Source organism: Terrapene carolina, unplaced genomic scaffold, assembly GCF_002925995.2.
Source record: "Terrapene carolina triunguis isolate 2854851 unplaced genomic scaffold, T_m_triunguis-2.0 Scaffold95, whole genome shotgun sequence".
NCBI classification, from domain to species: domain Eukaryota; kingdom Metazoa; phylum Chordata; order Testudines; family Emydidae; genus Terrapene; species Terrapene triunguis.
Genome location: NW_020664446.1, coordinates 22931337 through 22958211, shown reverse-complemented (window position 1 = coordinate 22958211; position 26875 = coordinate 22931337). Strand labels below are relative to the sequence as shown.

Below are 26875 nucleotides of genomic sequence, written 5' to 3'. Positions count from 1 at the left end.
TGGGCAGGAGGCAGGGGAGGAAGGGGGGAGGCTGCGGGCCATGTCCTCGCTCCTCCCCCCTCCCTTCTGCCCGTGGCAATCAGCTGGTTTGTGGCGTTCAGGATTCTGGGCGGAGGAGGGAGGAGCGAGGACACGGCGTGCAGAGTAAAGGGGGAGGCGGTGGAGGGGGGAGAAGAGGCGGGTTAAGGGTGGAGGCTTGGGAGAAGGGGTGGAGTGGGCAGGCCGAGAGTTGAGCCTCCCCCTCCTCCCCCCCCCCAGCAAAGTCAGTGCCTGTGGTTGCAGAGTAGGGGACGCTGCCGCTGCTGGTGCGCAACGTGCTTCTCCTAGCCTACGGCATCTTCAACCTCCTTGCCTGCCTCATTGTTTGCAGTGCCAATGGGCTGTGCCTGTGTGGGGTAAGGCGGGGGCACCTCCCAAGTATGTACAGTATGTTTGTAAACACACAGCACGTGCACACTACCCCTCCCCATACCTGTATTAAATTGCTTGTTTAAAATTGTTTAAAATTTATATAATGCCTTTTGTCTGGCAAAAAATTTTTTCCCTGGAACCTAACCCCTCCTATTTACATCAATTCTTATGGGAAAATTGGATTCGCTTAACATCGTTTCGCTTAAAGTTGCATTTTTCAGGAACATTACTACAACGTTAAGTGAGGAATTACTGTACAAGTTACTAGAAACTGTTGGGTAATAAACACGGTGAGCAATCTGGGTCTCAAAGTGAATCTAAGAGCCTGATCTTCAGGCTCCACCAGTGTGTCTGCAAAACTGTGTGTACACACATAAGTACCCGTGCAAGTGTTAGAATTTGCACCGTAAGATCCATGTATGAGTGCAAATTTTACTTGTCCTAAATAGTCTTGCAGAACCAAATTCTAACATTCGCACAAAAATTAGAATTTGCAAAAGCCATGTGCAAGTGTTTCTCCCCAGGGCCGGCTCTGGCTTTTTCGCCACCACAGGCGGGGGGGGGGCGGCGCCGGCCCCCACCCCGGGAGGAGGGAGGCGAGCCCCAACTGGGGCTCGGCTCTCCCCCCCCCCCCCCCCGGCCAGAGCCCCGGGGGCCGGGGGCCCGGGGGGGGAGGGCGGCAAGCCCTGGCTGGGGCTCGGCTCTCCCCCCCCCCGCAGCCAGAGCGCTGCGCCGCCGCCCCCCTCCAGGTGCCGCCCCAAGCACCAGCTTGGGTGCCTGGTGCCTGGAGCCGGCCCTGTTTCTCCCTGCAAAAAGTATGCACAGGCCCATGTATGCAATTTCATGTGTGCACAAGTAGAGACTGTGTTAAGGTCCAGATGAAAATTTAGCCCTCTGAGGCCAGCTCTTAACTGAAATTAAGTGGAATTAAAATGACTGGAAAAATTACCACACACAATGACATTTAGGAGATTTCAGCACAGTTACTTAAAACAAGAGCAAGAACAAAAAAAAAAAAATTCTTAAATTCAAAACTCTCTTGCTACATACAATACTGCAATTTAATTTCTTCTTTCTTAAAAAAAAAAACACTTTTCTGATTGACTATAGCCTGGAATCCTTTTCTGCTTAAACCCTTTGGAGCAAAGGTCATATTAATAAAAAAATAGTAAACTGGAATTGGAGGACAACTTGTAACTTGTGTTTAAGAAGTTCAGTTGTATGGAGAAATTCTGGTCAGGTGGCATGTTCTCTCTGTTGTAACAAAAAGTGCTTGGTTGTGATCCAAAGCTCCATGGTGCTTAAAGGCAAAATAATTTGCATATTTATCTGACCAGTTGAGCTGACAAGGACTATTTGTATATTTAATGAAGTTGTTGCTTTACTGCTCCATAAGTCATATCTCTGCCTTGTATTTTTATCTGGTTGGCATCAAGTAAGCATTAAAACGCCACGTAAAACTAAGCTATTTTATGTGCTGTTTATACAACAATGGCTTTAAAATTGAAATAGGCTGTCAATTGCAATGTGAATGGCATATAAAAGATGCACCCTCATAGTGTTGAAATTCTTATTTATTTCAACACTACATATATGCATCATAAACAAGTTATGTAACTATTATAAAATAATAGGGTAAGAATGTAGAATTTATCAGAGGCAGTTTCAAATTATTCTTGTTATAAATCTGCATTTCAGAAAATTAAAAGTACAGACATCTAATAAAGCAGCTCCTGAAATTAATAACACTTCCGTAAAAAGGATGAAAAATATATAAAGTAGATACATTTATTTTCTTAGACAAACCTTTTTTTAAAAATAATCCTTAATTTTTTGAGTCAGTGATGTATTTAAAACAATCTACTGTAAGATTATAAAGATTGTAGATAGTAAAAAATATATAGTGTGAGGGCAATAAAAAACACCGAGGAATAAAAAAAAAAGAGTTACTTTTCTTTTCTTTTCCCTTATCATTGTCCAATATTTTCAGATGCCAATTTTTGAAGAAAAAAAAAAAAAAGTTAGCTATTTATACACTTCCAGCAGTTAAAATTAAAAACACATAAGGAATCATTTGCAGATACATTAAATCATTATTATATGAAAAGCAGGCAGCAAAAATTAAAAACATTCTAAGAACCATCATATATACAAACTTCTGTACAGAATGATGACACAGGGACAAAAAGATAACATTCAATTTGTCCTAATCCACCTAAAATATTACACATTATAAAAAAAGCTCTTCCTGTTCTTATGTTCAACTGTTCAGTTGTAGAATCACATCAGGTCCCATATTTGTATACTTGGTTTATTTTCCTATAAATTAGTGCCTGTTCAGTAGCTAAAAAGTTATCTTAATTTAAAATGGTATCAGACAGAAGGAGGAGTGCCCAACCACTAATGAAAGTTTTAAAAAAGCTCATCAGAAATCAGCTTATTTATAACACAGAGCAATTAAAAAAGCTACGGGAAAATCAGGTTTCTGAATGTGTAATGCGCTGAACACATTTTTTATTTGAAGCTATCATAATGCTGCTTCTTAGTATTGTTATTAGGCCCAATCCAATACCCACTGAAATCAATGTGAGTATTCTCACTGACTTCCACAGGTGTTGGGATCAGGCCCATAGTGCCCAACGGTCATTTTTACACACCAGTATCCATTTCTATTTTCTGTTAAGTAGTTTGGTATGACAAAGCAAAATGTTCTGGAATAAGGAATAGTGTATTATCAGTTGACAAATGCCCCCTTGCTTTGAAAATAGGTCACAAGCTCCGCCCAAGCAATGGGTCACCTTATCCTGTGACAGCTTTATTCCAGTGGCATGATCTCTTTAGAAAACTGATTTACTGTTACAAATGAGTTCCGTTCAGAGTTAGAATCATTTCACTAAATGTTAGACACTACAGGCGTGAATGAGGTAACCGTTATATACCTTAAAATATTTAGGGAAATGAAATATTACAGCTTCATCTTTGGAGAAATGCTTTCTTGTTCACTGGACAATCCCAGAGTCAACAGATGTTTGCTTTCGAGTAGTCTTTGGAGGAGGTGGTGGTGGAGTTTTGCTGGGTAATGGAGGTGGCAGGTGCTGGAAAAAATGAATTTTGAATAGAACATGTTACTGATGAACTGATTTTGATGAACTGGTTGTCCATGTATGATTTCATATACTGCTGTGAATCTTTATCTGCTTTATTCCTGAAAACTTCCTCTCAAACTTTGCCATTATGAATACAGTTTTGCTTCTAGCTTTTCACTTACAACCTAATTTTTACTGCTGACAACAAGTCTCTCAAGAGTTATTGATTAACTATCTCAATATTTCAGAAAAAGTCTACTGAAAGAACTTGTCAAATTTTATATCCCTATACTTTATATCATATTGATTATCAGCCTGTACTAATTGCTGTCGCCCCTAAACACTACATGGTTTAAAAAGTACATTGAATTACAGCTCTACTTCTTGTCTTTTCTTTTTTTCTTTTCATATTTTGTATTTTTAGAAAAAGCACCACGCTAAAAAAGAAAAAGGAATAGATTAAACAGATTATAAATAGTTTTAATCTTATTACTGGATATTTGATAATCTTCAACATTATTCAAAATAACATTCTGAGTTGATGAAAAACATTACAAAAAATTATCCCTCTACATTATAGGAAATCACACAACAAGGTAACAGGGCTGTCGGTTTACTTCAGAAGCGAATGGAAGGGCAAATACAAGCAAGTATTCCAATTGATCACGGAAGTCAAATGATTTATTTTCATATAATTCAAGCTATATGTATGATGACAAAAATTCATATTGCTGAAAGAATACAAGGACATTACAGGCTTGTTCATACACTGTTTTCAGGCTAGATTTCAACAGCGTGTTGGCTGTGAAATCATTGCAGCTTTTCAATCACTGCATTGAAAGTTATACTGCAGTGTTACACTCACTAAGTACTGTTTTTCGGTTCATAACATCCTTCCCCTGCTGGTGAAGATAAAACCCACCTTTGCTTTTTTTTGGTTTCTCTGCAATTTCCTTTTTTGCCATTTACACTCATGTTATATGCCCCCCCCCTCCTTAACCCATTCTCGTTATACTTTATTAGATTGCTATCCGACACGCTTCCAAACAAATGATTATAAAAACGTTAGCCACACACTAATACTTTAAATTACAATACACACTGTGAGTTTGCCAAGTTTCCTGATCACTGCCATGGGAACAATTCAAATGTTTGAAATAGCTTAGCCTTTTTTTGCATGTATTGTACATGGAATCTTGATATTGGTGTTTCATTTCTACTTAACATGGCTCCATTTATAGATTGTTCTAGTTACTAGAATTCATTGTAAACAAGACCTTATTTTTATTAGCGTCTTGGAAGGCAATCCATAATTTCTAAATCATAGTTACACACTCATGCTATTATGAGAACATGGATAGACCATGTGAAATTACATTATTTGAAAAGAAGCCGAATGTTGTGATACAAAAACCTAATGGTTCTGGATGACTCCCTGCCATTTCACATAATTCCCTCCATTCATTTCGGGCAGGGTAAACCCTAGAGCTATGCTGGATATGTTTGCTCATATTGAAACATTCAATTTACTTATTGAGAGCCAGCAGAAATGTCAGGAGTAGAGGAAAATACTTTTAAGGTAATTTAAGGTCCATTTCATGGCTACATTTTAAGACAGGAGCAAACAGAGTTAAATACAGGGCTTGAAGTATTTACCAGCCCTCTATTAGCCATAGGCAGATACAAAAGATGAGGGAGGGTATTGGATTCCTACTGAAGCACTATTCTTGGATCCTAACTCAAGAGAAATGTCTTTCATATCAGTCTCTGCCTGGTAGGTGTCAAATTTGAAGCCTCATCTCCTCTTTATGGCTGCTGGAGGAGAGGAGCTCTCTCTCTCTCTCTCAGCTATTCAGTGGTGATTGTGATGACGAAGTCTTTGTTGCTATAGTCCTGCCCGAGCCTCCTGGCTGCAGCAAAAGGAGGTAGATGGGATTTCTCCCCTACACATACTCTCATATGAAAAGCAAATACTGACTCTTGCAGGGAGGGGCCTTTGCTACGCTCCTCTTCCATAACCTCTATCTTTGGGTCCTCATCCAACCATCTGCAGAGTGAATATGACAAGTTTCTTGTCAGTTTTGCTGACTTTTACAGAGTTCTGATAGCAACTGGGAAAGTGATCATAACTGGTAATTTTAATCTGTTCCTGGATCGGAAAGCTATGAACAGCAGCAAGGACAGTTGGGTTGTGTCTACAGACGAGGGAAGATAACACTGCATGAGTTCCTATTTGTAAGGTTATATTTGCAGTCATAAAGGAAAGAAATCTCAGATTTTTTCTTACAGAAATTGATAGTTTAGGCTCCACACTTACCATATGAAGGTGCCTACTCAATAGTAATGAATCTATTTTTCCAAGACCTGATTAAGCATATCCCATAATGAGGAATTTCACATCCACAGTCCAGTTAAATTTACAATATGTCTTTCCAGGGAATAGTCAGATTACCAAGGAAAGCTTTTATCCTATAAACAGCATTGCTGCATTAGTTACATGATTAATGAAAATAATGCTCGGAGCAACATTCATTTTCAGTGTTTGTCTAACAAACGATGTACAATTTGCTCCTGATTTACATTGAAATACAGTTCTCAGTGACCTCTGTATCAGAAGATTAAGTCAACATACTATTTAATATGAAAAATAGGTAAAATCAGAATTTATTTTTGGTTAAAAGTGAAACTTTTTTAAAAAATTGGGATTTCTTTTATGTTGTGCTAGTAACTTTCAGTTTCCAGGTCTGATGGTCTGAAGCTTTAAGTTTATTTATTCCTATCAGGCCAAAATTTTTGAACGTAGGTGTCTAAAGTTAGGCTCCTGAAGCCATACTTATGAACTTGAATAAAAGTGGCTTGATTATTAGAAGGACTCAGCATTCTCAAATTCCACTGGGATCTGCAGATCTCAGCACTTTTGAAAAACAGGGCAGTTCTACTGAAGTACTTACATATGGATTTACGAACCTGACGTTAGGGATCCAGTTTTGAAAAATTTGGCCACATTAATCTACAGATATAAAGTGAACACTTAGTGGCCCAGACCATCAGACACAGAAACTGCAGATCACTAGTAAAACATTTAAAAAAATCCCAAATCAAAAGATTGTAGTTTCCTACTAACAAAATAAACTGTATATCCCTTCTGAAAAACTTTATGGAACATCACAAAAAAGTGACTTAATATTCCTTAGTATATTTTCCTCACAGGCATTTTAACTTCATATTTGTCATTAAGCAAAACTACTTTAACTTTATTGATCACATAACTTACAAAGAGCCATTTTGAATTAAATTAACTTTAAACTAGCAGTAATTGGCAATTTTACAGATCAAAGTCCATAATCAAACCAATGGGTTTTTTTGTATTATCATCACTCATAGAAATCAAATGATCAATTATCATAAAATAGAGTTGAAGACCTAATAGGGAAGAGAATATATTGAAAACACAATGAGGATGGGCTAAATATACTAGCCATAAACAACATGCATATTATGTGAAAGCACTCACATTCTGCAAGTAAATTAGCCAGAAAAGAAATAACAGAGATAGGTGGATAATTAATATAATTGAATTTACAAATTCCATTATAATGTGGGCTAAATTTAGCACTCATTCATTTACATAAGCTACCACTGAATATATTAGTAGAACATTTAATGATGCCAAGGCAGCATTATTGAGAAATCAGCCAGACAAAACTTAACAGCCAATGAGAATTGGTACAAAACCAAATTTGGTCACCTAAGAGCTTACCAGTCTTTTCTTTTACTCATCTATAGTATGAATGATGGCATTCATACTCAATATGAAATTGGGAAAATGATCATTACACTCACAAAACTGATATCACCAGTACTCAAAACAATTCCACATTTCTGAAATACAAGATCAAATTTCACTTGCATTTACATTTAATTAAAGGTGCTCTGTAGAGTTCATGTTTATGTTTCAGTGGTAATAGTGAATCCTTCAATTCTTGGAGATTGCTTTTCTTTCTGAGATAAAGATAGAGTCTGCCAGTGCACATTAGAACCTATTTTCGGCAGATTCCCTGACTCACGTGTACCTCAGGAGAAATGGGAACCTTATAAAAAGGCACATCTGGAAAATACAAGCATTTTGTCCTTTCCATTTCAAATATTAAATTGCTCCCATTTGTTTGGTTTTCCCCTGTACAAAAAGAAGTAATCAAATTTAAAAATCTCTCCTTTCTCCTCACTCTCTTGTAGAAATAGAGCACAAAATGTTATACACACAGAAAATAAGAATTAAAAAAGACAAAAAAAATTATTTCTTAATCTACAGAAAAGAAGAATATGATGAGTGAAGGGTTTTTGTCGCTCAGAAAGCAGTATAAAAAACACAAACTGAATTCTACAATGAAACCTTGTGGCACCGTATAAGAGATGAGTTCCTATATTCTTATTTTATTGGAGTTGAACAACAAGATATATGGTTAGCTTCCAAGATCTGATCAGGAATACTTCACTTTTCAGAATTAACTGATTTCACTTAATAAACCATAAATTGTGGGAGGTTTAGGTTGGATATTAGCAAAACTTTTTCACTAGGAGGGTGGTGAAGCACTGGAATGGGTTACCTAGGGTTACCTCCTTCCTTAGAGGTTTTTAAAGTGAGGCTTGACAAAGCCCTAGCTGGGATGATTTAGTTGGGGATTGGTCCTGCTTTGAGCAGGGGGTTGGACTAGATGACCTCCTGAGGTCCCTTCCAACCCTGATATTCTATGATTCTATGAGTGAATGAAAAGTAATCAGGACATAAGCTACATAGTGTTGTGCAACAACTTTCCAGCATTGTTGTCTAAAATTCATTCTCTTCTTTTACTGTTATTTTTACAGTGGCACTGAGTCACACAATCTATAAACAGCAGCATGTTTGTTATTTATCTATACAAACAAATGACGCATGACAAAAATTCGTCAGGATATAATACCCGCATAATTAAAATGTGACAGTGTGCCAAATATTCAGCTGGTATAAGTCTGTATAGCTCCACTGATTTCAATTGAGCTACACCAATTTACACCAGTTGAATATTTGGCCCAATATCTGTAACCCTGTTACGTTTAAAATACTATACTGTACAGTGCTGATTTGGCCGGTGACGGTAGTGCTCATGGCCAATGATGGTAGTCATTAAGAAGAGTATCTTGTCTCAACTAGGTAAAAACACACAAAAAATGGTTATTTACCTATACAGTTATTGTTGTTCTTTGAGATGCATCATACACATATACAGTTTACTGCAGGTGTACGTGCACCCAATCATGCACTCAAGTGGGAGACTTTTGCCTGCACATGCCTTCACTATCCTCATGCGATGAGCCAAGAGTATAAAGAGGCATGATTGCTGCTTTCCTCTCCATTCCTTCGTACCGCCAGAAGCTAATACTCGAAATAGTGGGGAAAGTGGGAGGGTCATAGAATATGCATAACACATCTTGAAGAACAGTTACTGTATAGGTGATTGGGTTTGGTTTTTTTCCCTTTGAGTGATTGTGCACATATACATTCCGCTGCAGGTGACTCAACAGCAGTTTCCTAATAGATGGTGGAACTTTGATTTGGAGACTGCAACACTGACTTGATGAAGTTGGCATCATTTTGGGAAACTTGAGTGATAGCATAGTGTCTGGAAAAGGCATGTATAGATGTCCATGTTGTTTTGGAAATGTCCAATACAGGAATGTTGCTCAAAAAAAGCTGGTGAAGAGGAGTGAGCCCTAATAGAGTGAGCCATTATCTTTGGTGGAGGAGAGACCTTAGCAAGATTATAGCAAAGCTTGAGGAAGACTGAAATCCAATGTGAAATATGCTGGGCTGTAACAGGTTGTCATTTGATCCTTTCAGCATATATTACAAAGAGCCTAAGAGAGGATCTGTGTGGTCCAGGTAAAATCCCAAAGTCCTGCAAACATCCAAGATTTGAGGTTTTTCTTCAGCCTTGGAAGAGAATACTGGGAGGGCAAATTGTCTCATTCAGGTGCAATGCTGATACCACCTTAGGGCATGGCCTAAAACAGACCTTGTTTTTGTGAAAAAGTTAGCTGATCCTCCTGCACAAGGTGCCTGAAGCTCTGAGAATCTCCTCACAGGGATAATCGCTACTAAGAATTCTGTTTTCATTGACAACAGCAACAGAGATGGTGTCATCAAAGGTTTAAAAGGGAGGACAGTACTATCGATCAAGCAGGACAATACTAAATTCAGGTCCCATGAAAGTACTAGGTTGGACACAGGAAGGCACATGTTAATAAGTCCCTTTAAAAATCTGGAAACCAAGGAACGCAAAAAGATAGAAAACCCATCCAATGAAGGGTGTATGGCAGAGAGGATGCAAGGTGGACACTCACTGACCTGGAAGAGAGACCAGAGGATTTCATATGCAGTAGGTAGTAAAGTAGATGTCTAATCTCTGTACAATCTGGAGATCAATGGTGAGATTCCACCCAGACCGAAAACCTTTTCAATTTCATTGCATGTGTGGCTCTAGTGGAATCCTTTCTGCTTTTCACCAAAATGGTCTGGATATCTCTGGAGCAGTGTCTCTTCATTACTCAAACAGGAATGTGAGGTTTATGGGTGTGACGTGGAGAGACTGTGAGTTGGAATGTAGAGACATGACTTGGTCTTGAGACAGGAAAACCTCAACCAAGGGTAAAACAACAAGTGGCCAAACGGAGAGTTGATTTAGGTCCATGAACCTATACTGTCTTGGCCAGGCAGGCACTACAAAGATTAAGCTTGTCTTGTCATTCACCCTCAGAATGGAAGTGACTGGAGGGAATGCATACAGCAGATTTCTCCATCATGAGAGGAGAAAAGCATCCGTCATGGAACCTAGGCTGTGACCTGCACTGGAGCAGAATCTCTTGCACTGGCTGTTCAGATTGGTTGCAAAAAAGGTCTATTACCAGGTATCCCCAAATTTGGAAGATCTGGTGCAGAATATTTCTTCTTATTGACTACTCAGATGGTCTATGAAGTTCCTGCTGAGGGAATCCGCATTAGCGTTCCTCACTCCTGGAAGGTAAAAGGCTTTTTGTGAGATATTGTTCTTTATACAAAAGCTCAACAAATGGATCACTTCCTGGCACAGCTGATATGACCTTACACCTCCCTGGTTGTTCAGCTAAAACATAGCTATGGTATTGTCTGTGAAAACTTGAACCGCTCGATCCCTGATGGTCGATCTCAGGCCCAATGAATAGCTCAAAGCTCTAGCACATTTATATAGAGTGAAATCTCCTGAGGATTCCAAAGTGCTGACACTTGAAGTTGACCCAAATAAGCCCCCCAGTCTTTGGTGGACGTGTCTGTTACAACAGTTATTGTTGGTTCCAGCAGAAAAGGAATCCCTTTGCGTACGTTCTCAGGATCCAACCACCAATCCAGGGACTGAAGCAGTTGTGGAAGTATGCAAATCAGCATGTCCAGAGAACATCTGCTTGGAAGATGTACTGAGTGAAGCCAGGCCTGCAGACATCTGAGGTAAAACCTGGCATGCTGTCATACATATGGACAAGGCTGGATAGGGGAAGGTGACCTCCTCCTAGATTGAGATTCTGATGCAGATCTAGATGCTCTTGGAACAGTCCAAGATGCCCAATAAGGCCCAGGAGAGTATTCTAATCTCTGTACTGCCCATGGTGGTGGGTACCATACTGGAGATTCTTTGTAAGGATACTGTTCTTTTTCCCTGGTCCAGGTGTCCCTAGAGCATGACCTGTATGGAGAGCTGAAAGACCATGGAGGAAACATAGGTCTGTCATGGTCAGAGTCTGAAGAGGAGAAGATGTAGCTCTCCTAGTGAATGGAAGAGCAGCTCCAGATGGTGTTAGTGGAGGTTTTGGTACTGCCAATGCCTGGTGGGGTCCTAAAGGTTGGAAGGCAGAAGGCTAGAGCTGCTGTTGAGGGTTGCATGGAAGATGCAGGAAGAACCAAGGGGACAATGAAGCAAATGACATCGATGGTGCCAATGCACTCAAGGCTAATGCAGTCAGTGCCAGACGATGTAATATAAGAGAGTCTGGCAGAGAGAAACACAGAAGGTCCTTTGCTACAAGGAAAGCCTGTGCTATAGACAGCCCTGAAATTGGAGGCAAGCATTCCTTTGCCATACACAAGGTATGAGCACATGTGCTAGATCTTCACTTTCCCCTAGTTCTTTTCAAAAGCCAGGTGAAACAAACAGACCTTGTAGTGTGCCCTGAAAGTCAGCTATTCTGAGGTATTTCAGGCCAGGGGTAGAAGGACATTCAAGAACTCCAGGGCTATTATGGAGACTGCTCTGCCAGCAGCCCATTCTTTTGAGAGGGATGTAGCATCAGGGCCTCTGCAGTGAATCTCAGAGAGAAAGAGAATCTCTCAGGTAGACTAATGCAGGCCATTTAGGGCTTTACAAGTGAAAATGAACTCCTAGGATCAGATCCTCGGCTGATGTAAATTGTCATAGCTTTATTGACTTCAATGGAGACATGACAACCTACATCAACTTAGGATCTACCCCTAATACTTAACTCAACTTCCAGCTGAATCTCACCTGGTTTTCTATGGCTAAATGAGGATAGCACGCAGTAAAACCTTCTTATAATCATCATTTTCTTCACATAAGAGGAGTAAAATAATCTGCAATGCAACATACAAACATGCAAACTCTGGATTGCTTCACTATAAACAGATTTTCACTATATCCAACAGATTCCAGTCTGAATGTTACTGATGGATCAGAATCTCCAAAAGTCAAAATAAATGTTATAATCATCATTAACAAAGTTCATTTTCGTTCTTTTATTATGCACCACTTCCTTCTTTGCCACACTCTTTGTCAAGTTTTGTATCTGCTGCTGGATTGATGGAAATCTTCTCATCAAAACTATTATCCTGTGAATAGTAAGTATTATAGCCAATATTTATAAATGTAAGTGCTCCTTTGTCTATTTTCTTTGAGTTTCCCTTTTGACTGTGAATGCTAAAGAGGCAGTTGATTTTGTATGCCAAGATGTACTCGAACCTGTGAAGATGCACAAAAGCCTAGAGGAATGCCTTGATGTAATAATAATCCTTGCAAGAGTCCTAGGATTCTTTTTCATGTTCATGTATATTATTAAGAATTTTTTGTAGCAGAACAAATCACACAATGCAAGAATGAATATTATATGGATATACTAGTTAATATTTTTAAAATGACAATGAACAAGATAACAATCAAAACATTATAGTTAGAAGATTATTGGGATAAAAAGAATTAAGTAAGGTGGTTCACAATAGATTCCAAATAATCTAAACATAAAAAAATAAAAATCTCAAGCACCATAAATGATTATTGGCAGCAGTTAGACCTAAAGTACTCAGAACGATATGGCCATTTCTTGATACATTTGTCAATGTATTCTTTTCTGTTCACTGAAGCTTTTTCATGTCTGACTTCAAGGCAACCAGTATTGTGCCAAGTACTTAATTCTAACACAGTGAGATCTTTCCCATTCTGTAATATCATTTTTAAAGCAATTAGGATAAGATTATCTACAGAACTTTTCAATGGTTTGTCCTTATTGATGCTAAGAATAGATAATTTAAAATTAATCAGTTTACTAGACAGAGAATCAAGAATGTTAGTTATTTCATTTATGAAATACCATAGCCTGTAACCATAAATTGTGGGGGCCAGTCATAAAAGTTATAAGAGCATACCTGACTCATCTTTTTCATGCCCTGCACCAATCTTCACATTTTGCTTTTGATAATCTTACTGGGGTCCAAGTACAAAGTGAAATAAATGCAATCATTGCTATAAAATTGGAAGCCTTTCTTAAATTATATGAAATATAATCCCTCCAGCTTTGTGTCAAATCTGTTTTCAAATCTGTTTTCAAATCTACTTCACAGACTTTGTCACTGTTCATTCACCCAGATTTTCTGCTCTTGAAGAGTTTATGAAGTCTACATAAAGAGCCAAGCACTCAATTGTTGTCTTATAAAATTGCAGGAGCTTATTATCTAAGGATTTAGAACTTATTTTTGATTAACTTTTCAGGTTGTGTTCAAATCCTGAGCTCCCTCAGAAACTGGTTGTTAGAGATCAGGACATTTTGGCAAACTAGAGTAAAAGAGAGAAAACATTCTGGAGGACTGTGAAAAATGTGTAAAACCTCACAAAGTCCCAATGAAGCACGGTATTATGATCCCCATTTTAAAAATAAGGAAACTGAAGCACCAAAAGTTAAGTGAATTGTCCAAGATCACTCAGCAAGTCAGTGGCAAAATCTCAGAATAGAACCCTTATCTTCTGACTCTCAGACCTGTGCTTTAGCTATTATGCATGTTTCTTTCCTGTTTGTACTTGAATAAATTCACTAGCACTTGTCCACAGAATTGATGATCATATTAAATTACCTTTGCAGTTGAGGCACAAGACAAGGAATCAGAAAATCTGGGTTCTATTTCCAGAATTACCAAAGACTTCATGCATGATCTTTGGCAAGTCACTCAGGGCCTGATTTTCAGAAGTGAAGAGTATGTACAACTCCAATTGCTCAGCCCGTCTGAAAAATCTGGCCTGCAGCATCTCTGTAAACCATATTCTTCACCTATAAAAATGGGGAAATTTCCACCTAACTTTTCTTCCAGACTCGATCAAGTTTCCGTTAGCTTTTTTTAAACAAATTATTTGAAGGATAAATTTCAGAATAATTTTGTTAATTCAGACAAATCTGTGCATATCTCTGATAAGGAAACTGAAAAATTATCATTCTTACTAAGTTACACAGGGGAACATTCCTGCATATGACTGTATATCTCTTTTCTAAAAAGTTACACATTTCAGAGCCCAAATGATAGCCTTCTCCAAAAGTGCAGAAGATTTTTTGAAAATCAAATTATTTTTAATAGCTGCAATATATTCTAGTGGCTTTCGAGAAATAAGAAAGCTGAAAAAGTATCTGCCCCTGCCTGAAAAATATGTTCATGATGAAAAATGTTTCAGGGATCTGCTCCTTTCAGGGGGAACTGAGCTTGCCTATATAGGAAATGACATAGAACTAAAAAATGTAAAGCTGTCAGAAACATACTTTATTTCCTCTCCTGAAATAGAATTGTATAAAAGTATAAAAACTAATTTGCTGCTTTGACTACATCCGGTCACTTTAAGCTCCCTTGCTAACATATTTAACAGTGTTTTGCTTTATATTTAGTTTTCTCCACCAGAATGAATCTAACTTTACTTACAAGTCATTTAGAATGAGCCACCACATTCCTTCATGCCCTGATTAAGACACTGTTCTGTAGCAGTAGAAATCATTTGGATGCGTACATGTCTGCTATCAGCATTACATAGAACTTCATGTTCTTGGCCAGTATAATGTTGCAAATAAACTAGCAGAAAATCATTGGTACCTCTAAGACTTACCCTTTGATGTGCAGCGGGGGGTGTTGTAGGGCTAATCAATTCTTGATTTTCCATGAGATTTCCATAATCTGCCATGCTACCTTTGAGAGGCAGAGGAGGAGGAATGTCTGCCATTTCCAAACTAGAGATACCATTCAGCTCCAGATCTGTAAAAATTAACATTTAAGTCTCTGGATCATTTAAATCAATCTTAAGATGCAGAATGTTCCTTCAGGCATTAATGCTATGATAGAGATAGTGCCCATGCATCCATTTGCCCACTCTTCATTTCATAGACTGTATAATTATTTGCTGCTCATGGAACAATAGCTTTTAAATTAAAAAAAGAAACTGCTGGAATCATGAAAGTAAGGATCACTATGTCAGGGTAGGTCAACTTTTAAGTGTACAGTCTGTATCAACACTGACAAAGTCTCTCACTGTTTAATAAAAAAGGAAATTGTACAACATTGTCACTTGTCTCAGATTTCACTCGCTGATATTCACAGATCATTTAAAACAAATAAAATTGTCTTAGCTGTAACCTCTGTGTCTATGCGTTGTACAATATTGAAAATGTGATGTGAGTAATTTTCCAAGGTATACACAGAATATAACAGAGCAGAGCTTTATTTACTTTTCTACTTTCAGAAATTTAGACTTTTAAAAATTAAATGCACTAAAGAAATCCATAATTAACCACAAATCTCTATTGAAAACTTTCAAAATCTAGAGCACCATAAGAATGGCCATACTGGGTCAGACCAAATGTCCATCTAGCCCAGTATCCTATATTAGTCATTAGTTGTTTAAATAACTAACGTTATAAACCAAGAGAATGTACAACAGATTTTTTTTTAATTTACTCACAGAAGGTAGGGAACAATCATTAACAGGGTGAAATTTAGCCCAGTGAAGAAGATCAGAACTAGGCCTATGCACCACTTAACTTCTAATTAAGTCTTGTTTTGAAGGCCTAAGTGGTGTATAGGTCTTGTGCTGGTCCTCCTCACAGGGGTAAATTTCACCCACAGGAACATATTCAGCCATTCTTCCACAGGCAAATCTTCCACTGGTTTAAGCAAGAGCTCTGCCAGAGAGGAATGAGCACTGATAAGGCCCTTCTTATAATACATCATTTTGTTTATAAATTGGGGAAACCGTTGTCACTTAGAGGTGGATTTTTTTTTTTAGTAGATGGAGGATTTGTTAACACTGATTCTTTTTTAATGCAGAGTATTTGGCAATATCTTATATTGTGTGTCTTTTCTGGTTTTCCCAAATGGCCTACCTTACTATTTTCTTCACTAGTACAACTTTAGCTTCAAGACAGTTGTATTGATTTATCACTGAAATCTCTTTGTCATTTCATCTCTATTTAGTCCATTCAGACTACATCAGCTACATCCATCACTTTCAAATTCTTCCAATGGCCTCCTCAACTTGAAACTTGTCATTTCCTTCAAGGACCTGAGCAATTCTATGGCTGCCTGCTTCACTGTTCTCATTTCTGTCTACTTCCTCCTCAATGAATCCTGCCTCACTTCTCCCATTGTTTCCTTTTCTCTGGTTCTCATCCTTCCTTTCATTCTGTTCCCTACACTTGGAACTCCCTCCCAGATCCAAAAGTAGCAGGCACCCCCACCACCTCTTCTTACAAACCCCTCAAAACCGACTTATTCTTAAACACATCATCAGAATATAGCATTACCAAAAAAAAATAATGCTTCAAACAGGCTTCTCAGATTGCCCAGGTCTTGTGTGTCTATTTAGAGATTTAAGCTCCTGACGGGAAAGACTGTCTCTTCATGATAAAAATCAAGTTCCATAACATTCATATGCCATGTGTCTTCTTAACAACAAAATTTAATACAATACAGTAGTAATAAATTAAATAAAATGATACTTCCACAGTGATTTAATGGAACATTTGGAGAACCTTGGCAGAAGTAAGATTTGTGTGTGTATGCAGTTTTGATAAGTGTCTGGTTTTTTTTTTTTTTTGGTTGATGTTCTTCCATATTTAACTTAAACTAGCTACATGCACATGTTTAACCCTAGGTTAACCTGTAGACTTAACCCTAACTGTAGTTTTTGAGAGGAACATTTAAATGCCTTCACATTTAATCATATCATTCCAGAGAGAGTTGAAGAGTATTTCATTATGTCTAAATAAACATCTTAAAGTAGGAGATTTATGCCTCTTTAATAGAGAAATATAAGTGTACTGAAGACTTCCCCTAGGTATATTAAATGATAGTATAGTACATATTAAATATTAAATCATTGTATGCTATTGTGGATAAACCACTAAAAACTACCAAGAAGATAAAAGGTCAAAATTTTGATGTCAGTTAGAATGGTGAAATTCTAGTGACTATAACAGAACTCAACCATTTGCAGAATTTTACTTGTAAAATGTAAATGTACACAACTGTAATCCCTGAGTTAGGGAGACAAAGCTAACATATTCATACAATTTAAGTTTAAGAAACACTTTGCTTAATGAAGCACACACATATTTTTACTTAGATTAACATAAAAATAGCCTGGTTTATAATTTCATAGCTGTCATAGAAGAGCTAATTCTTTAAGGTGAGGAAAATGATCACATTTTCTATTTAATACCAAATTTACTTTGATTAGAAAATTAAACTTTTGAGTAAACAGAGCACAAATGTAGCCCTCAGTAAAATAGATGCCTTTGATGTTTACATTATTTTGAGTAGCTATAATTGTATTTCAAACTCTTAATTTATTTGATTTTAATTTCTGGTCAAAGGAAATTATACAGGAATTTCTGGTAAAGCATTTTAGTGTATTTGCTAAGAGTATGAGAAGACCTGGCTCTCTATTTCTTTAGGGCCAAATCTATTTGTCCAGGCTCAGCCTGTGAATCTCAGATAGGCACTGGGGAGATCCATGGAAGAGGTAGAAAAGGAATCATTTCCTCAGACAAAGGAGCAGCAGAGGAGATGACCTGTGGAGACACTACTTCATTTTAATAGATGGACTAGCCTTGACAATTCCTAGTGGCCCCCAACCATGGCTGGAACTGCATAATAGTAGATTTTATTCCAGCCACATCCATGCTCCTCTTCCAAGTAACTCTGTCCCCCTGTAGTACCTGAGTTACCACTGTGTAGGAGGTATGCACTTCTTACCTGGCCTCCCCAAAGCCTGGATCCCCCAGTTCCATTGCACACTTACAGAGAAGGAGCAGGATACGTCCCAAAGTGAAGGACTTTGATATATTCAGTATTTGTAACACACTCTATTTTTCAATTAAAATCAAAGTTCAAATTTAGCCATGGACCAAGTCCAGCACTTCACTTAGCAGACCATTAACATACATAAAATAAGTCTCTGGCCTGAATGGGCAGTCACAAAAGTCACCTTACTGCAGCAAAAAGTTATTTAAACAAAACCACATAATTTCACTGCTATGATTTGGGGAGGAACTGTTTGCCTCAATATTGTATGTCTATTTGTGATCTCCTGAAGACAATGTACCCCCTACCAACCTCCTCTTGGAACCCAAAAGCCTGAATTCATCTTGATTTCTGAACATTTAAGTGTAAATAAGTCTAATAATTTATTTTTGCTACAACTGTATAGGGTACTTTAACAGAGATGACAATCATCCAATGTTGTCTGTATATCCCTTAACTTTATTTACTATATGCCATTAGGAACAATTCTCCACTGGCAGGGATCAACTAGATGACTTAAGTCTTTTTCATCTCTACCTTCTTTGATTCTGTGGAGCAGATTATCAAATTGTAGTTTTCATTCTCCGAGATAGTCAAGAAGCAAGCACTATTCTCAGTGCTCAATATAAGATTAACTCTTTTTAGCCAGCTTGCTTCACAAAAATTATCTATTATCCTGGAATTCTTCAAAAATGTTAGAGCTATAATTCTTTGAACGATTAAGGTCAAGGCTCTGTGTACTCTGTAGCAAGCTGGACCTAAATAATGGAGCAAGGTCCTAGAGTCTGCAGCAATCTGGTAGAAACATTCTCAAAACTATGTAATGACCTCCATTTTAAAAATGTATCTGAAGCTTTCATTAAATATGAAAATGAATATATAATTAGCACAGTAGCCCCTGTGAAATGTAATTCAGAATATGCTATGTTTCCAAATTTTCAGTTTTCAATATGCTAGATTGTCATTTTTGGATTTCAGAGCTGAAAAATAATGTATACCTGTCAGAATTATTGTTTCAGGCTGGAAACTCAGGAAGGCAACATTTGATTTACACTTGGTTCACCTTTTTGAGGTTATCTTTCCAACCAGGAGGTCTAGAAACAATTAAAAAACCCAAACAAACAAGCCTCCCTCTCCCCCAGATTCTATAACACACTTCTGCTACACACAGTGAATTCTGTTGATACAGTTATGTGGAATACAGAAGTCTCGGATTATGGTTTATAAATTTGCTGTGTGTCAACATTCTTTCCAATAAGTTTTGCTTATTTAAAAATAAAGCACTTTGAAATATCAAAGGAAATAAATAAAGCAAACGTGAACTTGCCAGATCTGTAATTCTTGCTATCTGTAATAGAAGTTCGGCACATGCACAAAAAAGGACTTATTTTCTAAATGTTTCTTTACTAGTTTAGTGCCCAGTGAGATTTTTAGCTAAGTGTCAACAACACGTCACTTTGCCAAGGCGATTTGTGGAAGCTGACTTTGTACACAAAATGGGAGTTATACTCAGGGCAGCTCCAGGCACCAGTACAGCAAGCGTGTGCTTGGGGTGGCAAGCCGCGGGGGGCGGCCTGCCGGTCGCTGTGAGGGCGGCAGGCAGGCGGCTTTCGGCGGCATGCCTGCGGGAGGTCCGCCGGTCCTGCGGCTTCGGTGGCGGGGACGCCGATGGCGCGGCACCGGCGAACCTCCTGCAGGCATGCCGCCAAATCCGCATGACCAGTGGACCGCCCGCAGGCGCGCCGCCTAAAGCCGCCTGCCTGCCGTGCTTGGGGCGGCAAAAAACATAGAGCCGCCCCTGGTTATACTCCATCCAGTTATATAATAGGAGTTCTTGAAGACTGAAGCCAAGGTATGAAAGGTTACAGAAGAATTCACTGAGAGATGCAGGGAAAAGACAAGCTATTCTATATCTTGTAGCTACTACACACAAAAGGAAAGTCCACCTCAGGTACTAACTTCAGTAGCTGGAGACTGTTCCCTCAACCTTTGTACTCTACAGAAGCCAGCACAGCATGAATCTTTAGGCACTTATAAAAGAACAACATTTTAAAAAAATGACTCTGTGAAAAGGAGCACAAAACTTATTTCTTTAAGCAATTTTTCTTGTTTTAGTAAAAAGTCAAAAATAGTTTTTGTCTCTTGACAAACACAAGAGGTGTACCATAGCACAGGCCTAAGGAGTAAATTCCTTACTATAGCATGTATCTGCAAGCTACATCTTATGGCCAGTGGCAGTAAAACTCAGAGTGAGAACTCGGAGCATGCTGGTGAGAATCTTTGGGAACAGATGTTGATGAAATATATGACTGTAACACTTATAAATCACCTGAAATGCTTTGCAGGATTAAGGCCTGCCTGTGTGTGTGTTAAAAAAAGTGGTATGTTTCCTATGTATAGAGAGGTAGAGAGGATGGTATTAAATGAAAGTAACCAAAACTCCAGTCACTGAACTTTTTACACCAAATCTCTAAAGAGATGTGACAAATACAGTCACGAGAGAGAGAGAGTCAGTTAACAATATTCCCATTATTTTAAATTAATTCTGATATTAAAACATGTGTAAGAAATGTAAACATGATCAAGTGATCAGGTCACAGAAATCATCACCTGTAATAATATAGCTAAAACAACCATATCTCTGTTAACTCCCCAAAATGCACTTATACCTCATGATGTGAATGTACACATTGGATTATCCTCATGTTGATCTGACCTAAGTGATTCAGTTGATTCTGAAACATTTCAGAGTAAGGGGGCTGAACTGTAATTCATTCTGCACAAAATATTTTAGGAAAACAAAGTTTCATTTAAAAAAAAAACTTACTGGACTGTAAATTGAAAGGAAGTTTGGTCCTTGGAGTGATTGGAGGTGGTGTTGACTGAGAAGCTGGAGATGACGGAGAGACAGAAAAACGTCTTTCACTTGCAATGACATTGATAACTTGGCTCTTTGGTCTTTGTGGTCTCAGTGGACTGATCTGCATTAGGACAAAAACATAAAAATGTGATGGTTTCACCATAATGTGTCACATAGCCTGAGCAGAAACACACATTATTACAGCACAGCAGGTTACATTGTAAAGAAAAGCACTTCTTATTGAGCTGTTGATCTTGTGATAAGTAAGACATTTCTCTAGATCTAGACTGTAATATTGCAATGATAAGATACATGTTTTAGATTTAATGAGAATTGTACTGAGGAAAATCATGGGTTTCCCCTTTCCTGCACAGGTTTTTATAAACTAGAGCATGTAGTCTGGCAACTTCCAGCATAGTAAAAAATCTGTTATAAACTAAAGAACACTTAAAAATCAAAAGTCAGGGATGCAGAATTGGTTGTTAAACATATTGCCTTTTCCTCACTCCAGCAGGCACACATGTATTGTTTTATTTAATGTATACTTTTAAAATGAAATTACAGTAAAAAAAAAATAGCCTGAAATCCTCAATGCTAGCAACAAATGCACTGAGACAGCCTAGTTGCCATCATGAAGCATAGTTAAGCTGTTTCATGCAAATATTTTTTTCTTTGAAAATGTTTCTTCCATCCATCCACTGTCTTAGATGTTACATTAGTCCTCTTTCCCCCAAACCCCTCAAAATCACTCAAAATTGAATGCATCCAGGGTGTTCATATATACACAGTAGCCCCAGACTGATACATTGGCATACTTCCATAACCTACAAATCTCTCCTTAAAACCTGTGTCTTCCAGGATGTAGGGATTCCCTCAAGACCTTTTCCACTCAGCTTATCCAGAACAACTTGTCCAGTTCTGGAAACACAGTTCTCTGGGATCCAAAAGCTGAGTTGATTAGCCTCAAATGCAGGCTTGTGGATGCAGAGTAAATCACAGCTCCAAAATTACACAGAAACCCTCTCCCTTTGCATACATTTACACATTTCATGGCATTTACTACACATTACATCACATATTTTTGAATTCGCTTGGTTATTTTGCAGGAAACAATCCCTATGCATAGGGACGTACCAAATTCAAGGCCATGAAAAACACGTCACGGACCGTGAAATCTGGTCTCCCCCACTGAAATCTAGTCTTTTGTATGCTTTTACCTTACGCTATACAGATTTCATGGGGGACACCAGTGTTTCTCAAATTGGGGGTCCTGGCCCAAAAAGGAGTTGCAGGGGGGTCACAAGGTTATTTTAGGGGGATTGCAGTATTGCCACCCTTACTTCTGCACTGCCTTCAGAGCTGGGTGGCCAGAGAATGGCAGCTGTTGGGTGGGCGCCCAGCTCTGAAGACAGCACCCTGCCAACAGCAGCGCAGAAGTAAGGGTGGCAATACCATACTATGCCACCCTTACTTCTGCGCTGCTGCTGCTGGCAGTGGCTCTGCCTTCAGAGTTGGGCTCCCAGCCAGCAGCCGCTACTCTGAAGGCAGCACCACCACTGGCAGCAGCGCAGAAGTAAGGACAGCAGTACTGCAACCTCCCCAACTCCTTTTTGGATCAGGACCCCTACAATTACAACACTGACATTTCAGATTTAAATAGCTGAAATAATGAAATTTATGATTTTTAAAATCCTATGACTGAAATTGACCAAAATGGACTGTGAATTTCATAGGGCCCTACTTATATAGCATGCTCTGTCTATGCATTGTCCACATTTGACCTATTCCTTAGCTGATCTCTACATTCCTAACTTATCTTGTCCATTGTTATTCTTCTTCAAAGCAAATGGTTACCTGGGAGCTCTCCCTCTTAGCTTGCTCAGACATTCTGTCTTTTTCAACCTCATGATCTATTTACCTCTGCGATGGGGTGGACTAGGCCCAGGGGCTCCCTGCTGGAGGTCTCAGGGTCCCACCACACCCGTCCCAGAGAGGAGCAGAAAAGAAGTCCTCCAAGCAGCCTCAAGTGGTTGTGGGGAAGTAGCCAATGAGGGAGGCTGCAGGGAGCAGCCAATCAGGGCCCAGCAGGCTCACACAAAAAGAGCTGCAGGGCTGGAGTCATCAGTTGCTGCCTGGAGCTGGAGGAGAGATGACTGTGTTCCTGGCTGGCTGGCTGAAAGAGCAGCAGGACCATGGACAGCTCAGTGTTGGCAGGGACTGGGGGAGCAAGAGAGCGCTCCTGGCTGGCTGCTGGGGCTGAGTAAGGACTGAGCCCAGGTTAGGCCACAGGAAGACAGTGTCTCCAGGGAGGAAGCCCTGGGGGTACAGCTCCATAGCAGGGCTGGGACATGTCAAAGACTCTATAGCCCGGAAGAGGTTTGTTCTGTTTCACATACAGACAGTGTGTGAAACTTGGCCAGAAGCTGAGTCACTGAAAACCTATCTGAGAAACCCAACAATAAGGGTCACCACAAATTGAGAGACTGCAGTGTGACAGACCCCGACCAGTGGGGTACAGGAGTCTGGTAGAGGGCAAATATACTGGTCACTGGATGAGTTGTTTTCTGTTCCCTGAGTGACCAGAGAAGGGGCTGCACTAGAGTAATCAGGGACCTGCTAGAACCAGTTAAGGCAGGCAGATTAATTAGGACACCTGGAGCCAATTAAGAAGAAGCTGCTAGAATCAATTAAGGCAGGCTAATTAGGGCACCTGGGTTTTAAAAGGAGCTCACTTCAGTTTGTAGTGCGAGAGTGTGAGGAGCTGGGAGCAAGAGGCGCAAGGAGCTGAGAGTGAGAGGGTGTGCTGCTGGAGGACTGAGGAGCACAAGCGTTATCAGACACCAGGAGGAAGGTCCTGTGGTGAGAATAAGGAAGGTGTTTGGAGGAGGCCATGGGGAAGTAGCCCAGGGAATTGTAGCTGTCATGCAGCTGTTACAGGAGGCACTATAGACAGCTGCAGTCCACAGGGCCCTGGGCTGGAACCCGGAGTAGAGGGCGGGCCCGGGTTCCCCCCAAACCTCCCAATTGACCTGGACTGTGGGTTCTTCCAGAGGGGAAGGTCTCTGGGCTGTTCCCCAACCCACATGGTGAATCTCTGAGGCAAGAAAATCCACCAATAAGCGCAGGACCCACCAAGATAGAGGAGGAACTTTGTCACAGCAGGCACATGCACTCAACCAGCGTGTGCTCTTGAGAGGTGGGTGCCACCCTATTAGGATCTCCCTAATTCTTTCTTTCAAGGAATGAGGCCTCCTTCCAGGTGTTAATTACTCCTGTCAGGTCAGGCCTCAGCTGCAAAGGACTATCTTGTTCTTAGACTCATAGACTTTAAGGTCAGAAGGGACCATCGTGATCATCTAGTCCAGTGGTTCTCAAACTGCGGGTTGGGACCCCAAAGTGAGTAGTGACCCCATTTTAATGGGGTTGCCAGGGGTGGCATTAGACTTGCTGGGGTGGAAGCCGAAGCCCGAGCTCCACCGCCCAGGGTTGAAGCCAAAGCCCAAGGGCTTCAGCCCTGGGTGGTGGGGCACAGGTTACAGGCTGGAGCCCTTGGGCTTTGGCACCCCCATCCGAGGTGGTGGGGCTCTGGCTTTGGCAGGGCTCAGGCAGGCTCAGGTCCCCCCTCCTGGGTTCATGTAGTAATTTTTGTTGTCAGAAGGGGGTCGCGATGCAATGAAGTTTGAGAACCCCTGATCTAGTCTGACCTCCTGTCATAATTGCAGGCCACAGAACCTCACTCATCCATTCCTGTAATAGACCCATAACCTCTGGCTGAGTTACTGATGTCCTCAAATTATGGTTTAGAGACTTCTTGCCAATAATCTCCCTTATCTGAACTGTTGTCTCAAATTTTATCTTGGTCTTTTTTGCCTATCTGAGGGTCTGAGAATAGAGCAAACAATCTCATATGTCAGTAATGTTATTCATTTGAGCTCTTAGCTCATGTCTATGTAAGAAAGCCACACATGTTTAACTAAAAGCATGATTTAAACTGATTTAGTTAAAACAGTGGGACAGTGTTGTTGACACTCTTATTTCACTATAACAGTGGCCTATTTTTGCAATATGGCCTACTTATCCTCTTTCTCTGACTGGATCTTGATGGTAGCTACCACCTTCTTCCCCATCGTTTCAAACATGTCAGAGGGGGAGAATCTCTCCAGCTTCTCTTGTTCAAGTTTTTCATGATCCAAAGCCAAGCTTCCCTTCTTTGAGGGGTGATGAAATTCATGAAAGGAAATGATGTCAAGTATCAGGGGGTAGCCGTGTTAGTCTGTATCTACAAAAACAACAAGGAGTCTGGTGGCACCTTAAAGACTAACAGATTTATTTGGGCATAAGCTTTCATGGGTAAAAACCTCACTTCTTCAGATGCATAGAAGTGAGGTTTTTACCCACGAAAGCTTATGCCCAAATAAATCTGTTAGTCTTTAAGGTGCCACCAGACTCCTTGTTATGAAAGGAAATGGGAATCTTGATCACTTTTGTGCTATTCACCCCTTTAACTCTTCCAAACTACAGCTGGAAAGGAAGTGGAGGACAACATCCTTAAAACAGCTCAGTTCTTCCTCTTGGGAAGAATAGTTTCTAAGAGAAAAATGTCCTTGCCAAATTACAACTTCAGAACTAGGGATATAACCTTGAAACTTCTCCCTTCCAACCGTGTAGAGGTGTCTCTGGAAGAGACTCAGCTGAGGTGGAGGAAGCAGAAGTCCCAAACTCTGGGCCCTTTTCTCTGACATTGTGAGGGTCCACAGGCTGGGAGCAATCTTGGTAGAGCTCCCTTTCTGTGGCTCCTGAAAGGGTCTGCTTCTACAGACAAAAGGTAGTCCAGTGGCTAGGGCACTAGCCTGGGACTAAGGAGGCCAGTATTCAAATTCCTGTTCTGCTACAAGCTTCCACTGCAGGCTATTCTCTCTGTGCCTCCGTTCCCTATCTGTAAAATGGCAGGAAATAGCACCTTGCAGGAGTGTTGTGAGGATAAGTATATTAAAGGTGTGTGTGAGGTACTCAGATACTACAATACTGAGAGCCACGTAAGTACCTAACATACCTAGAGAGCCCCTCTTGGTCTTCAGCTTTCTCCATTTGGCCTGCTCATCCTGACAAGTGATAGAGAGAATGATTTTGCCCTTAGGAGAGAGTGGGGAGAAGGCTGATGTCCCAAAATCAGCCTTAAAAGGTGTGGTTGCAGCTCTGCTTGTACCCCTGGAGACAGAGAAACTGGTACAAAGACAGGAGCGGTGTGGGGCAAGTGCTGGAGCCACCAGGACAAGTCTGAGCTGCCTCAAATATTTCTGAGTAGAGAGGTGCAGTCCAGTTGTTTCAGTGTGGAGGACAGCTCAGGATTCCGAAAGAGTGATCAAGGCAGATAAATGACAGTGATGGCTATATTTGGCTATTTGCAAATATCATTCAGTGTATACACTGGCTCAACTCCTTCTACAGTATGTTTTCCTGTACTGCTAAATATATCTGGAAAATATGACTTGACAAAGGAGAAACCATAAGTCCTTGCAAAATAACTGACCTTTTCTTTTAAGGCAGAGCAGGTTAATGTCATTTTAAATGAAAACTGATTTCCCTTTCACCAGTGTAAGGAAAGCAAATACGGTGAAGTTAAGCCCACCCTTTTATAAGATGGATAGGCTGATTCAATTAGCTAAATGGAGATCTGCTATCTGAAGACAGAAAGTTCTGCTTGGAAGGATCTTAATATGAATAATTTAGTTGTCAAGAGTCCTAAATGGCAACACCAACATGTATCTGTACCACTATGCAGCAAAGTGAAGAGTACTACTCAGGCTGTGCTCACTTTGAGAGACTTCTGGCTATTTCTCTGCAAAGGTGAGCCAAGACTTAGGCCACTTGTCTCAAATTATGTACCCTAAT

At 39.8% G+C, this 26875-nt stretch overlaps 1 protein-coding gene across 1 annotated transcript in view; it reads right to left on the bottom strand.

Moving 5' to 3' along the window:
- Window positions 1-1215: 1215 nt before the first annotated feature.
- Window positions 1216-26875, bottom strand: part of DOCK1 (dedicator of cytokinesis 1) — a 530692-nt gene continuing 505032 nt past the window's right edge. Inside the window, exons 50-52 of the mRNA XM_026650862.1 lie at window positions 20951-21104; window positions 14933-15078; window positions 1216-3506 (exon numbers count right to left, since the gene is read on the bottom strand). Of these exons, the coding sequence (XP_026506647.1) occupies window positions 3411-3506; window positions 14933-15078; window positions 20951-21104 (396 nt within the window). The 3' untranslated portion in view covers window positions 1216-3410. The remainder of the gene's footprint in view (window positions 3507-14932; window positions 15079-20950; window positions 21105-26875) is intronic.